The following is a 15,479-nucleotide window of genomic DNA, read 5'->3' as shown; positions in this document are numbered from 1 at the left end:
AAACGGACAATTCTTTTTTTAATTGCCACCATTGTTTATTTACAAAAAAGAAAAGGTAACACAACGACAACAACAACTACTACCACTACTACTACTAAGGTACAGCACTCCAACAGATTTCTTTTGCTTTGGGGGTGGGGGGGGTGCAGCCCTCTCATCTTCACATGCCCCTCCCGAGGGGTTCTGGACTCCAGATTCACAATGGCTCTATTTCCAGAATGCAGAGCCAAGATTCCAGGGCCCCCCTCTACCGGGCCCAGTCTGTGTCCTTGAGTTCAAGGGATATATGTGGGGCGACTGACAGTGGGGATGTGGGCTGTGGCAGTTCTCTCAGAAAGCAATGAGGGGGGCCAGGCCAGACAAGTGGGGATCCTCAAAGTAGTCTGGGGTGGGAGGTGGGCAAATACTGGCTTCTGTGGGGAGGCAAGAGGAGAGGGCATCGCCCTCCCCTCAGCCGTTCCAGTGTACACTGACTCCTTCCCAGTGTAGCAGGGAGAGCTGGGGGAGTGGGCCCCCAGGGCCAGCTCAGTACATGGGGACCCAGGGCTGTCTGAGGCAGCAGGCCTGGCAGCGGCCCTCATATACAAGGACATCACAGTCTGGAGAACGCAGGCCCCGATTCCAGCTGCCAGACCAGCCGGGGCACAGGCAGTAGGCCTCCAGGTTGCAGATGAGATCTACCACCTCATCCACAGTGGTGAGGCGCAGCGGATGGGCCGAATAGAGTCGGTGGGTGGCTGGCACAGGGATGTCCTGCACCACCACATGGAAGAAGAGGCCTGGCCGGATGTAGATGACCGCAGCAGACACAGCAGACAAGGGGGATGGCTGGAAGATACGTAGGTCCGACCCCCTTGGAGGCAGGACTTCCCAGCGGGCAGGGAGGGGCAGCGCCTTCAGCTCTGCCAGAAATTCCTGGAGGACACTGTCCAGGCCTCCCCAGGGCCCTGCTGCTGTTGGGGTGGCTATGCTCTGGCTATGCTTGTGTAGGATAGCCAAAGTGGAGGCCTTTGCTGTCCCCTCCTCCTCCCCTCTGCCAAGACCTTCCTCTTCTTTCAGAGAATGCTGGGGCCTGACCCTATTAGCTACCTCTCCGGGGAAGCCAGAAAAGAGGGCTGCAGGGGGTGGGGAGACAGCCCCAGGATCCTGGGCCCCGTAATTCTCCCCCTCCTGCTTCTTGGGGGGGGATGAGATGGACACCCCGAGGCCCGGATGCTCATACTCCCTGGCAGCGCCCGAGGAGCTGATGGCTTGAGCTAGGGGCTGAGGTGGTGGGGCCAGGCCTCGAGGATGCCTGCCTGGGAGCTTGGCAGCAGCTGTCCCTCTTGGTGTCCTCCTCCTCCGCTTCTTGAGGCACCAGCGCTGAAGGCATGTCCTCTGCCTTTGGAAGTCCGGCTTCCCTTTGAGCTCACAAAACCAGCAGGCCCCACAGTCTTCCTTGATCTGACAGCCAGAACAGACCCCACAGGCTGAGCTCTCATCGATGCTCCTGAGGCAGCGGCGCTGGGTGCACTGGCTCTGCGGGGGCCAGGGAGCGTCGGGCCGGGATGGCCGCCCAACACAGACCACGCAGACGCCGCAGTCCTCGGTTACCCGGCAGGCTTTGCAGTCCCCACAGCCCCCCAGCTCCGATGCTCTCTGTTCCCAGCTGAGGGCGTTTGCTTGGGCCCGGCAGCTCTTGCACAGAGAGCGGAGCCGCTGACGCCCAGCACCGGCCCCCGAGATACGGGCTCCACATTTTTCACACCATTTGGTCAGAGTGTCCGGGGGGGCATGTGGTAACTTGGAGGCCTTGACAAAGACCTTGGCAGCGGCAGGGGTGGGCAGGGGTTCCTCAGGATGTTTCTCTTTGAGGGAGGCCTTCTCTGGCCAGACTCGTCTCTTCTTCTTTTGAGAAGATGCCCTGGTAGGGAAATACTTCAGAACCCCCTGTTTGAAATCAAAACACCTGAGGTCACAGTCAGGGCCCAAGAAGCGGGTCAGCTCAACCTTACTTCGGATCAGGTCTCCAGCAGGGCTCTGATAATAGGTGTCTGAACGGCCGCAGGTGGCCCCCGACTTCCGGAAGGTTTCACGGCGTTTCCAGCCAGGGCCCAACACGGGGCAGTCCAGCCACGCATCAGCCATGGAGGACCGGGGTGGCCTCCTGGAGCCTGGCTCAGTGGCCATCTGGAGCAACCATAGCAGTCAAGGCTTTGAGGATCCTTTGGGGGGAGATGCCTCAGGAGTCCGGCTCACTCCCATGCTCCTCGCTGCTTCCTGAAGGCCTGCCTGAAAATGGACAATTCTGATGACAAAAAATAAACTTTTTGCACAAACAAAACCAATGAAGCTAAAATTCGAAGGGAAGCAGGTAATGGGGCAAATCTTTGCAGCAACTTTATCCGATAGTTTCTCTTTTCTAAGACACACGGGGAACTGACTCAGCTTTTTAAGAAGAGCCATCATCCAACTGATCAATGGCTCAGGGAAAGAAATGGGCAGTTTTCTGAGGAATCACAGAGAAAAATGCTCCAAATCACTCCTAATCAGAGAAATGTTCATTTTCCCATCCCACCTCCCTGGACTTCCCACTCTCCATAAACTTAATCTTCCTCACATCAGATCCTTCTTCTGCATTCCCCGGCCCTTGAGGGTGAGGAGGGCACCCAGAGCAGTCCTTCCGGCAGTTATTCCCTACCCAGTGGCTTTCCTGGACTCCTCTGAACCCCCTGAGGTGTAAGGGTTAAAATAGGGGTTTTGACAAAATGAGAGCAGCTTTTAATAATTTAAGTTTTAATGAGAATGTAGTACAGTTATAAATTAATGTTATCCCTTTAAGCCAGAGAAAAGAAAACTTCTAGCAGCTTTTTAACAATTAACAATTTAGTTTAATTAAAATATATTTAAAGAATATAGTAAAATGAATATAGTAAAGGAGGGAAATATAGTTAAGAGGTAGAAAGAGATTTCCTGATGTCTATACTAACTATCCTATAACTGCCTATAATTACTACCTGTATATATGTAGTATATATAGTATAATTACTACTAAAACTGCCTATAACTACCACTAATAACCACCCCACAGAGTTCCAACCCAATCCAGCCCCATCAAAACCAACCTAATCAGTGTTTAATCCAACCCCAATGAGGCCTGTCAACAAAGACCTTCCAAAAAGTTCAAGGAAGGGAAAAAACCCTAAAACCCCAAAAGGCAAAAAGCCCTCTCAGTAAGCTCAAGCCCACCTTTATATTCCAGCAACTAATCACCAACCCATGCAACCAGCAACCAGCCCCCATCGAGCAACTCACGCACAGAAGCCAGCTTTCCCACAACTGCCAGCCCTAACTGTCAGCAACTGACAGCCCCCAACTGTCAGCAACCGACCCCCCTAACTGTCAGCAAGGGACAGGCTGACCAACGGATGCTCGGGCCCTTTTATCACCTCCTCCTACCTCACTTCCTGTCTCTCTGGTTCCTCCTTCCTGTCTCCATGGTTTCTACTTCCTGTCACTGTGGGCTGCTTCATCTCCCTACACATCTCTATGGTAAGATGGCTCCCAGGGCCCCTGTTACATTAAAAAAGGAATAAAGAATTCCTTTTTACCAAGGGAAGGGCCACCTTCTTTGTGTGCCCCATTGGGAGCACAACCCCTGGCACACTGACTCTGAAATGTGTATTAAAATGCCTCTGAGGTCCGCCCTCCCACCCACCAAATTGGCTGAAATGACTGAAAAGAAGGACAAATGGTGGAAGGGCTGCAGGAAAGGAGGCGCACTTGCGCAGTGGCTGGCTGATGGCGCCGTGAATGGGTCCAGCCATCCTGGAGGTTTCGATCTGTGCCCCCAAAGCCAGTAAACTGGGCAAACCCTCTGCTATTGCTACGAGGCCCCAAAGAGAACAGACAGAAGAGCTCAGACATACAAAAATATTTACAGAGGCAGTTTTGGGGGAAGCAAAGCTTCAGGAACTCAGGGGATGCCCACTATTTGGGGAATGGCTGAACAAGCTGAGAAATGTGATGCAAGAGGCTATCTCGGTTCCAGAAGAATCCAGGAAGACTTGGCAGAACCACTGCAGGGGGAAGGGAAGCTGAACCAGGAGGGCGGTCCACGCTGTCCAGGTCCACACTGGCTGCAGCACTGCAGGGACAGAACTGATCCCTGTGAGGCCCCAGAAGGATACGGGGTCTCCCACTGCTGACAGGGGATGCCTCAAGGCTACTCACTGAGCCATTCGTTTTTTTTTTTTTTGGATGGGATCGCATGGGAATGTGTTTTGCTTGACTCTGGTGCTTATAAGGTGGTTTCTTTTTCTTTTTCAGCTAGGGAAAGGGGAGGCTGAAGAAAGGGAAGGCGGATTTCAGTGAGTTTAAGGTAAAACAAATAACCGGCACTGAAGGAGGGAGTTTCCATCCTGGGAGATTTAGATCCAGCAAGAGCAGAATCTGATCTGAGTACTGAAGGGAGGCCAGGCGGATGCAGAAGCCCCCAACAGGCCAGCGTTATTCATTCAATGCACTCCCACAAGCATTTCCTTATTAAGTGCCCGGCACATTCAAGGTAAGAGCTAGCGGGAAATCATGTAGGTATCAGGAGACCCACTTTCAAGTCCTGCCTCTGACTCCTCCTGGCTGTGGGACTCAGGCCATGGCACACAACCCCTCTGGGTCCCAAGCAGAACAGAGATGATGGCCTGGTGCCTGCTGGGGAGGGAGCCTGAGGGGCCTGGGCACGGCTGGTGGGGAAAAGAGAAGGAAGGCTGGAGGAAGCAAAAGAGAAGGAGAATGAGGAGCGCACTGAGGAGCCATCCCGGGGAAGATGGAGGGTTCCTTCAGCTTTCAGCCTGGGCTTCAGGGGATCTCGGAGCGCTGGCTTCCCCCCAAAGACCACGTGGGGAGCCAGCCATGGCCACGTCTGTTTCAGATGCCCCATGACCTCCTGGGCCTGTTGACTGGCAGAGGCCCAGCCAGGGGGTGAAGAGCCAAGGCCCTGCCCAGGCAGGCCAGGCTCCCTCAGCTGGGGCTGGGGTGCCCTCTGGCGGCAGCAGGAAGTGTGGCAGCCCGGCAGGGCCAGAGCCAAGGGCTTGGCACCCCCTGGGTCCCCAGGACAAAGCAGGTTTTGCCAGCAGGGAGAGGATCTGAGTTGGGAGAAGCACCTGGGCAGGAGGAAAGCTGGCGTGGCCCCGCTCCAGCCTCACACAAGGGCCTGCGGGCATCTGGACAGAAAGAAGGAGCCACCTGGGGCTCCGGCTTCCCAGAGAAGGAGACCCAGGTAGAGGCCCCTGCAGCCCCTTTCATAGGAGAGGAGCCTGAGGCCAGGGCTGGAGGGAGCCACTCCCCAGGCAAGCCTCAGGGCAGCCTCTGGCCCCTGTTGGGCACAAGCCTGGGGAGCTTCTGGCCCATGAATCATTGTGAGAGGAGCCTGAGGCGGCCCCCATGGCCAGCTGCCCGCTTTGAAGGACTCAGGAAGGATGGCGGGAGCCTATGCCTCCTCCTGTGCCTCCTCTCCCAGATTGGGGCAGTTTCCCACAGGGGCTCCCCAGCTCCACCCAACCCAATGCAGAAGCCCTTGGTGAGCTCGGCTCGAGACACCCCCGAGGCTGACCCAGAAGGTCCTGGGCACTTGAGCCCCTTGGGGGTGCCCCGCTTCCAGCGGGGCTCCCCCTGACGTCTGTCTGCCCCTCAGACTCCACACGCTCAGCCCTCAGGACATTCGGGCCAAAAGGCGGTGTGTGACTAGGATGGAATACAGCTGCACCCAAGAGACAAGGACAGCTTTGATTTAAAAAGCACAGAAAGGGGCAGCCAGGAGCCTGGGGGTTTGGAGAGCCGGGTCTGGTCACAGGAGGTCCTGGGCTCGAATCTGGCCACAGACACTCGCTGTGTGACCCTGGGCGAGTCACTGAACCCCACTGGCTAGTGGCAGCCACCTTCTGCCCCGCACCCAGCATGGACTGTGACAGAAGATCAAACCTGAGAAGAGCTGCCGGACACTGCGGAGAGTGGCCCGAGCAGCCCAAGGGAGGGGCTGCCTGCTGGGGGGATGGGCTTTAATGTGAGCCCCCGGCCATGTCCTCCTGACCCTCAAATGTCCGGGTCACCTGGCCCAGCCCAGCCTCCCCAGAGACACCTCATCTCCCATGGCACACTGTTGTGCCCTGGGGTGAGGCCCATTATTGACCCACGACGCCCGGGGAATTGAACCCAGGCCCAAGTAAAAACAGGGAAGCAGAGGCCAGGAATGCTGAGGAGGAAGAGACAGCCAGGCAGGGGGAAGGAGGCCCGGGGGACTTGTCCAGGGCCACACAGGCAGGAAGTGCCTGCCTAGCACCCCTCCCCACCTTCTAGTCCTATGTGCTGGGTGGGAGAGGGAGGTTCCTGGGCCCAGATTCAGGAGGGCCTGAGTTCGAATCCAGTCGCAGACACTTCCTGGCTATGTGACCCTGGGCACATCACTTCACCCTCAGGGGTCACAAAGAGCCCAACAGGAGAAGCTGAGCCGAGGCTGGGGCTCGAGTACTTACGGGCCCACAGGGGGTGGGGATCAGGTCCTGGTGCCTCGGGGTTAGGTTGGGCAGGGGGGCATCTCCGGGCTCCTGAACGCCAGGAAAGATGAATTCTCTGAAAGATAAACGTCCCAGTAAACCCCCAGCCCGGCCCGGCCGGCCTCCTGCAGAGGCCTGCCACCCATCGCCACAGAAGCAGCGGCAGGGATGCTCCGGCTGGGAGTCTGAGGCCCGGGTTTGAATCCCAGCTGCCCCACTTTCTGGCGGGGAAACTCCACGTGCCTCGGGCTACTGGCAAAGGGGAGATGTCCAGATCCGGGTATGCCAGACCCACTTCCAGCCACCACGCTGGGCCTGGGCCAGAATGCAGGCTCCACCACCAGAAGCCTCCCTCCCTCCTGTATTTCCCCTCCTACTGGGGCTGCCCCAGCCTCTGTGTGTGCCACCCCCGCAGGGAGGAAGCCAGGAGCTGGGGGAGACCCAGGCTGGCATGGAAGGAAAACTGCGCATATTCTGAGGCCCCAGCCTGGCCTCCCCTGGTCTCCCCCGGCCTCCGCAGAGTCATGGGGCTCTGTGTGGCCAATGGGGCCCAGGGAAGCTGGCTGGAAGGGGTGCTGCCAAGGCCAGTGCCTGCCCCCAAGGAGCTTACATTCCCTTGGGAGACATCTACCAAAACATATACCAGGAGGCAGCCGAGTATCTTGCCAGGCCCACCTACAGCCAGGCAGGCCTGGGGCACTTCCTGGCTGAGTGACCCTGGACGAGTCACTTTACCCCCCCTGCCTAGTCCTTGGCCTTCTGCCTTGGAAACATAGCCGGTATTAATTCTAAGAAGGTAAAGGCTTAAAAAAATAAATAAAAGGGAGTTAAACATTTTTTAAGCCTCATGGTGAGCTGCGGGGCTCAGTGGATGGAGAGCCAGGCCTAGAGACGGGAGGTACTGGGTTCAAAAATGACCTCAGACCCTTCCCAGCTGTGTGACCCTGGGCAAGTCACTTGACCCCCATTGCCTCGCCAGTACCGCTCTCTGATTCAGAGTATTCATTCTAAGAAGGAGGCTAAAGGGTTAAAAAAGGACCTAGAGGCGAAGCTGAGAACAACACTTGACCCAACAGGAAGGAAAGAAACGAGCATTTTACTATTAGGCGCCTACTGTATGCTGAACTATTTCGTTAACCCCATTGTAGTGTAGTAGAGTAAATGATTAAACCTGAAACTGGTCCACTAACCCTTACCGCATACCTGCTGGTCAACAGACCCCTACCCTGCCTACCCGCAGTGAAACCATAAACCACAGAATGTTCCAGCAATTACAAGGCCCCTAAGTATGTCAACACCCCACCGTCTCCAGGGCAGTGTCCTGTTTCCTCATAAGCACCAGACCGAAACCCTGAAACATATATAAACTCCTTGGCTGAGCTCCCCCAGCGCGCTAGCAATAAAGATTTCCCTTTGCTTGGATTGCATTGTCTCCGTGTGCTCCTTGGGTGGTCATCCACTCGGACCCTAACAGTGGCACCAGGGAAAGTGGCGCAAGCTGGGGCTAATTGACTTGGCCAGAATCCTACTGCTAGAATGCGTCACCTCAAGCTGGATTTGAATTCAGGACTGCCCGAGTAGGGGTGGAGCAGCACTCGGCTTTCGGTGGCCAAATGCGCGGACTGAGCGGACTCTCCTCCCCTCTGCCTATAACAATGGTACGTGCCAGCCTACCCCCAGCCCCACCAGAGGATTTTGGAGATGCTTGTCTAAAGGATACAGGCAGAGGATGGGGCGGGGAAGTTCTTTCCGAGCTCTCTCTCGAGAAGAGCGGTGGTAACGTCCTCTCTCCAGAGCTCCCCCTCCTGGGTGAGGATGGGATCGTCCGGAAGCCACCAATAGGCGGCGCGGCGGAGGACCGAATGAAGCTTCTCTCCATGCTCATGGAATGAGAAGTAGTAACTACCTTCCTCAAACGGTCAGGATAGGACCACTCGAAAGCCAGCAATAAGAGAGGCGGTGGAGGATGCTTCTCTCCCCACCGGTGGAAGGAACGATGGTGACGTCCCGTCTCCAGCGCTCCCTCCCAGGGTCAATATGGGACCGTCCGGAAGCCACCAATAGGCGGCGAGGCCGATCAGAGCCACTGTTGCCTAGTAGCGCCGCAGCCACCCCCGCCCCCAAGCGCGGACCAACAGACCCAGGAACGGACCTACGGACTGACTAACCAACCGACCTGCTCCCCTCGGACTCCATGCTGACAGCCGCAGCCAGACAGCTGCTTCGCGTCTTCCTCCTCTCTCTTGGCCTCCTCCTGCCCTGCGATAAAGGCGGGCGAGAAGCCTGAGGTTTTGCGGCTACATGGTGGAGGCGCGGTCGGGGGAAAGGGGTGGGGCAGAGGAGGGAGCGAGGATGCCTGTCAGTACCGCCTCGGACTTCCTGTGCGTCACTTCCGGACCCTCCTCTTTTTTTTTTTTTTTTTTTTTTTTTTCTTCCTCCCATTCATTTTCCTTCCTCCTCAACACGCCGGCCCCTTTCCCCGCCCTCCCCCAAGTTCATTCCTCCTCCGCTGGGTTTAACTGGAGAGATTTCAGCCCCCTCTTCCCTTTCCCACCCTCTCTCCTTGAGTCTTGCCCAAGGACCTAATTGGGCCAGCTTTGCCTTGGGACACGGCTTTTCCGGGGGCCTCGTGCTTCCCCCGGAGCAGCCCGCGGCTTGGCGGCTTCCTCTTTCCGCTCCTCCCTCACCTCCTGGGCTGAGGCCGAGTGGTGACCCCTGACCCTTGTGTGGACTCTGGGGAGCAGAAGTATGTCAGAGAGAAACCAGCTTTCGTGACCGACTCCTCCCCGACAGGCTATGGAGACACTATTTCGTTTCCTCTTGTTTAAAACCCCTTCCCTTCCCTGGTGGGGGCCAAAGGAAGACTTCCAGTCAATCTGTACCTCTATAATTTCTGTATATAACTATTGTCCAGCCAACCCTCGCTTAGGTTCCTCAAATTAAAATCTGGATGTCTGGGACTGAAGTGGGGTGCTTCATAAAATGAGTCCAGACGCCCAGAAGTTCAGTTATTGGAACCAATATTTATTTATTAATCTGTTGATTAATAAATGAAGTTATTGGTCAGGGCAGTCTTTCCTAGTGAAAGACTCCTCCGGAACTGAAGTTACAGACAGTTTTTATAGGGTTACATACATACAAGATGTAAAGTAAGCTTATACAATGTCAAAAATGATATATTGCTTTAAATCATACCATTAATGAGATATAGCCTTAGTGACCCAGGCAGAATGACCAGAGCAAGCAAACCTTATTGTACAGAAGCCAATGTGCCAGTCGCATGGGTGTACACGACATTCCATTATATATGTTGTCCTATACTGGATTTATCTCTGCCTTGTTAGTTAAGGGGTCATCCTCTGGGGTACATTGACCATATGTTGCTTTGGATTCTGGTCTCAGCAGACTGACTTTCCCTTGAGAAAGTACATTTCTGATGTTTGCTTTCTACAAGGAAAAACAGGTTTTTCAAGTATACCTTAACCAGTGGATCAGAGACTTTAGCTTTATTTCAGTTCAGGATGTTACATTGAAGTGGGGCACTTTATGCAACAAAGTCCAAATAGCCAGAAGTTGGAATTAGTGGAAACTTTATTACTGGCCAGGGCATCACTGGGAACAGAAGTTACATGCAGCTTATATAGGAGTTTGGACAGGCGGGAAACAGGTGGACTCAAACGTTTCCTTATTGGGTTTGGCAGAAGCAAGCAAGCCTTATCTGACATGAGCAGATGTGCCATTAGTATCACTACAGTACAGTGTACATTCCATCATGGAGTCCTTTCTTCACATACCATATACTATATTAAACTCAGTCTCCTTCCATACCATCAGCTATATTAAGCTCAAGCCTTTTAAGGCTTCCTGATTTCTTCTCCCTAGGACTAACTATAGATCTTTGTCTGCTTCAACATGAAGTGCTTCACTTCAATAGGGTTTTAGGGCAGGAGTTTATGAAATAATGAGACTGTGGTGGTGGTATGGAGTTCAGCAGGGTTAGTACATACAGTAATGTTAAGCACAGATATTGCTTTTGTAAGTGAGAGGCCTCGGGGTCTAACTACAGGAAAGAGGGGCCCAGGGACAGCTGTTGCCATATTTGGCTATCCTTGCTTGGGACAGCAGGAAAGAAACAAGGGCTTGGGTCTCAGGGGGAGTGTGGGGGGAGGGGAATCAAAAGATATCTGTGTGCTACCAGTCAAACTGCTTCTAGAGGATATGCATCTAGGGGTGACTTCTAGCAGGATGGGGTAGGAAGAAAGGGGACAGAGGTTCTATACGAATTTTGCCTCCATAGGAGAATGAATTTGTTGTGGTAAAGGGAGGGTAAGTTCTTGCCTAAAGAATTAGAAGGTCAGACTATCTTGAGTGAAGTAAGAGTGTTATTCTCAAGGTAAAACATTTGGCTGTGGAAGGCTACTATGTTTAAAATTTCAAAGACCTTTCTTTTGTTGACTTTATCATTTATAAAAGACAAAAGGCCCCTCATTCAAGGGCATAAACAAGCCAGTTGCTTCCTTATCTCTTAAGAATGTTATAGTAACCCTTTTTCAGTACTTGCTGTGCCCTGACTTGGGTTAGAATCCACTTTAGATAGTGAGTTTTGGCCCTAGACAAGGGGGCTAGACAGAGGAGGGAGGATGATTGTAACTAGTAGGAAAAAACACCCAGGTTGCAGGAAAAGGGGCCAAGGGTACCTGTATTCCCCCCTTCTGAGGCTGAGCTCAAAAGAGCCTTAGTAACCTTCTTGATCTTGGCAGTTTCTGCCTCTTCCCTATTGTTGTAAGCTTTCTGAGCTACCTCCATTAATTCAGAAAGCACTTTCCTTTTAAAACCCTCAAATTTCTGCAGCTTCCTGCTTATATTGAGGCGGACTGGGTAATGAAAGCAGTGTTCACAGACCTATTCTCCTCTGCCTCGGGATCTATGGGATTATAGTTACAATAAGCCTCCATGAGGCATTCTAGGAAGGCTAAGAGTGACTCATTTGGCCACTGGATGGTTTCACTCACCTTCAACAGATTCGTTGGCTCTCCGGCTTCAGCCAGTGCTAGGATCCGAGTCGTCACCCACCACCAAGGAAGACCAGTAGACAATGCAATTAAGCAAAAGGGTCGTTTATTGATCTGGTGTGCACCAGGGGAGCTCAGCCCGAGAGTTCCGCCTGTGGCTCGTGAGTGCAGTAGTTTTATACCCGCTGCCTGTCATGGTTTACAGGCTTTTCCTGGAACATCTTGCAGTTAGGGTGTTGATACATCTATGTACTTTGTCAGGGGCCTGCTTGCCATGTGTTTTGCAACGATATGTCTTGCAAGGGACAAGCGTCTTCCTGCCTTGGCCGCTTGCCATATATTTTGCAAGGGTCAAACGGCTTCCCGCCTTGGCCTCCCTCATTCCCCACTTCTTTTTCTCTTAAGGGACAGGGGGAAGGTCTGTCCGCTGGGGCAGCTCATGGCCTCTGGACTGAGGCTCGATAGTGGCTAGGGGTTGATACTGTTGGCGGAGGGCCATTATCTGGATAGCATTTAAGTGCTCTTTTACAAAGCGAACAAGGCGGTTAAGAATGCAGGGGCCGAAGTTAGAATCAAAATTAAAAGTACAAGAGGTCTAAGGAGAGAGGAGATCAAGGTGGTGAACCAGGGGGAGGAATGGAATAGTTGAGCATACCAAGGGCTAACAGTTTCTCTTTCCCGCTGGGCTTCCAGGTCCTCTCACAGCTTGCTTAGAGAGTCCCTGATAAGCCCAGAATGATTAGCATAGAAGCAGCATTCTTTACCCAGGGCTGCACAGAGGCCTCCTTCCTTAAGGAAGAGGATGTCCAGGCCTTGTCAGTTTTGAAGGGCTACCTTGGCAAGGGAGGCAAGGGACTTGTCGAGAAGGGCAATAGAGGATTCCAGCCTGGCTAGATCCTCATCGACTGCCTGGCGGAGCTGGCAGAACCCATGAGCCTGTATTATGAGGGAGGCAATGCCCGCCCCTGCCCCTGAAAGCCCTAGGAAGGTGGCTAAGGTGATGGCAATGGTAATGGGTTCCCACCACCATCACCTAGACAATATGCGGTCCCATGTTTGAAGGAGGTCCTGATCAGCATAATAGGTCACCTGGGGGACTATTGTCGCGAGAATGCAGAATTCAAAACGATCGTTGAGGGAGGTGGGAGAGACACAAGGCTGGAGACCAGAGTGGGAACACAGCCATTGCACCCCTTGAGGGGGGATAAGATATTTCCCTCCCGGGAGGTGGATAGTAGCCGAGCAGAGGCAGGGATCTGGGCAGCTAGAATTGCTTGCCACACAGGTGCCATTCCCAGTTACTGAGGCGAAGGTCAGGCCAGGGAGCGAGTCATCCCATTGGCACTGGGATGGGCTTTCCTCTTGAGAGGTGGTATAGGAGGCATTTAGGCTGAAGGTCTCATAATAGGGTGGGGATGCAACTAAGCAAAGCCAACATCATTCAGTGAGGTTGGGGAAGGAATGGTTGAAGGCCAAAAAGGAGGCTTGTAGTAGGGGGAAAAGGGGGTTGCTATGTATAGGATGGTGGTAAGGGGGAATTTGGGCAGTAGGGGTGGAGAACAGGGACTGAGAAATAGTGGTCTCTTGCAGGGAGGGGAGACTTGTAGGTGGAGAGGACTTGGGGAGGTCTGGCTGAACTGGAGTTAAGTACAGGGTTGGGTCCTACAGGTATGGACAGGGGCAAAGCGGGCTCTTTCCAAATCGTGAGCAGGCCTCCCAAATGCAGCCCGCTACTGTGGGATCTGTACCACCAGATTCCCCAGGTCCTACCCAGCGTCCAAGATTGGTCGGTGGCTGGAGGGGCTCCAGGACGAGCTTGTTGCACTCGATTTTCGGGTACGAGTAACGGTTGTGGCAGTGATGACCACAGGCACAGGGACCCCATTCCACTGTCAGCCAGGAGTCAGGGTTCGGTGGGGTCCATGGGTGGCAGCCATGCTGAGTATTCCCTCCGGTGACTATAGTCTTGCACCCCCAATTGGCGCAATGGTATTGGTTTGGCTGGTTGCAGTAAGATTTCCCAGGGTTAGAGGCAGGGCAAAAGTAAAATACTCCCGTGTTCTTACAGATGGATTCAGAGGTATTACTGCGGAGGGGGGGGGGGGCGCATATGTCCTTGGGTCCCCATATGAGGTCACAAACCTCGGTTTAGAGACTAGGAGTCCCTGAGGTTACAACTGTGGCAAGCACTGTAGAGTGTTCAAGGCTGATGAGAGACCATTTCCATGGCTGGTGGAAGGTCCCTGCCTGTAGAATGGAGAGAAAACAGGTGAGAGAAAGGGAAGGCAAGGGGAGGGTCATGCTGTTTGGTGAAGTTTAAGCTTCAGGGGAGTATTGGGATGAGAAGTAGCTGTCCAGACCTCGGTAGCCTCTGGTGGGTCTGCTGTTCTCACATGGGAGTGGTGGATCCAAGGGCCGATTCTGTCAACCTTAAGAGCTGAAGGGGTAACAAAGAGGGTTGCATAGAGTCCCTTCCACCATGGCTGAAGGTTTGCCTTACGGTGTCGCTTAACCCAAACCCAATCCCTGGGTTTAAAGGGATGAGGGTTATGGGGAGGAGGTTGGAACCACACCTGGAGTCTCAGCCAGAGGTCAGACTGGATCTGAGAGAGGGAAAGAACAAAGTCCCGCAGCGAGGGGGTACCGGAGGTGGCGGTGGGAAAGGGGGGGGAATGGGGGGGGGGGGGAATTGAACCATAAAGGATCTCATAAGGGGTAAGAGAGAGGGTCCAGGGGTATTGCGGGCTTTAAAAAGGGCTAGGGGAAGGAGCGTCACCCAGTCCCGGCCAGTCTCCCAAGAGAGTTTAGTAAGAATCTCTTTTAAGGTCCGATTCATTCATTCTACCTGCCCCAAACTCTGAGGGTTATACTCACAGTATAATTTCCATTTGACCCCGAGACCCTCCGCCAGCGCCTGTAGAGTCTTGGCCACAAATGCAGGGCCATTGTCTGAGCCTAGGGAGGAGGGCACCCCAAAGCGGGGAATTACTTCTTCCAGCAAGATTTTAGCAACTGCATGGGCAGTTTCAGTTTTCGTTGCAAAAGCCCCGGGCCACCCCATGAAAGTGTCTTTAAGAACTAGGAGGTACCAGAATCCAAATTTGCTGGGCCACACTTCAGTGAAATCAAGTTTCCAATGCTCACTCTGCGGAGGCGGGTCCCTGGGTGCGAGTTCAGGTTCGCTGGCCGGGTCAACTGGCAGGTGGTACATTTGTTGACCAACTCCATTAGGAAGGCCCGAGAGCCTTGAAAGTGAATCCATCCCTTCTAGAGCAGTTTATGGAGCTTGTTAGCACCCAGGTGTGTGAGATGGTGGAGGTGGGTGGTCAAAAGATGGCTAGAGACTCTAGGTAAAAGCAAGTTGCCAGCAGGATCCTGGAAGAAAGACCCAATAGGCCATCTTTTCTTCCCTTTTATCCATTGGCAGTCGCTATCTGAATATTGTGGGGGGTCTGGGATGGGAGATGAGGGGCTGGGTGGCTCTAGGTCAGCCTGGACAGGCAGCACTAGAGTACGGGCCTGGTCCTGTGTTGCAGCTGCTTTAGCAGCCTTGTCTGCCCAACGGTTTCCCATGGCGGGGAGAGATGAGCCACTTTGGTGTCCAGGGGTATGGACAACAACTGCACGGGGCTCCCAGATGGCTGCGAGGAGATCCTGGATGTCCCCGAGTGGGCCACAGGCTTCCCAGTTGAAGTGACAAACCCCCTTTCCCATATATTGGCGCATGCACATGCGGGGTCGCAAAGGCGTAGTGGCTATCTGTGTAAATGGTGACCTGCTTGTACTTTGCCACACGCAAAGCTGCTGCCAAAGCAATCAGTTCGGCCTTCTGCGCCAACGTCCCTTCAGGGAGGGAGGTGTCTCAAATGATCTGGCCAGTATGGTCCACTACTGCGGCTCTAGCTCTCCTACGTTGCGGGGACAGGAAGCTGCTGCC

General features: G+C 53.8%; 1 protein-coding gene across 3 annotated transcripts in view; it reads right to left on the bottom strand.

Annotated features, from left to right (window-relative positions):
• LOC123240143 (methyl-CpG-binding domain protein 1-like) overlaps window positions 1-8,960 on the bottom strand; it is a 39,631-nt gene extending 30,671 nt beyond the window's left edge. Inside the window, exons 1-3 of one of the 3 annotated variants that reach the window (XM_044667546.1) lie at window positions 8,707-8,960; window positions 6,510-6,606; window positions 30-2,271 (exon numbers count right to left, since the gene is read on the bottom strand). In XM_044667546.1, coding sequence (XP_044523481.1) covers window positions 526-2,169 — 1,644 coding nt within the window. In that variant the 5' untranslated portion in view covers window positions 2,170-2,271; window positions 6,510-6,606; window positions 8,707-8,960 and the 3' untranslated portion in view covers window positions 30-525. Of the gene's footprint in view, window positions 1-29; window positions 2,272-6,509; window positions 6,607-8,706 lie in introns of those variants that run through there. The other 2 variants (XM_044667548.1, XM_044667547.1) reach the window with 2 other exon arrangements.
• Window positions 8,961-15,479: the final 6,519 nt, after the last annotated feature.

The sequence above is a fragment of the Gracilinanus agilis genome, chromosome 3 (assembly GCF_016433145.1).
Source record: "Gracilinanus agilis isolate LMUSP501 chromosome 3, AgileGrace, whole genome shotgun sequence".
NCBI lineage: Eukaryota > Metazoa > Chordata > Mammalia > Didelphimorphia > Didelphidae > Gracilinanus > Gracilinanus agilis.
This window is presented reverse-complemented; position numbering and strand designations above follow the sequence as displayed.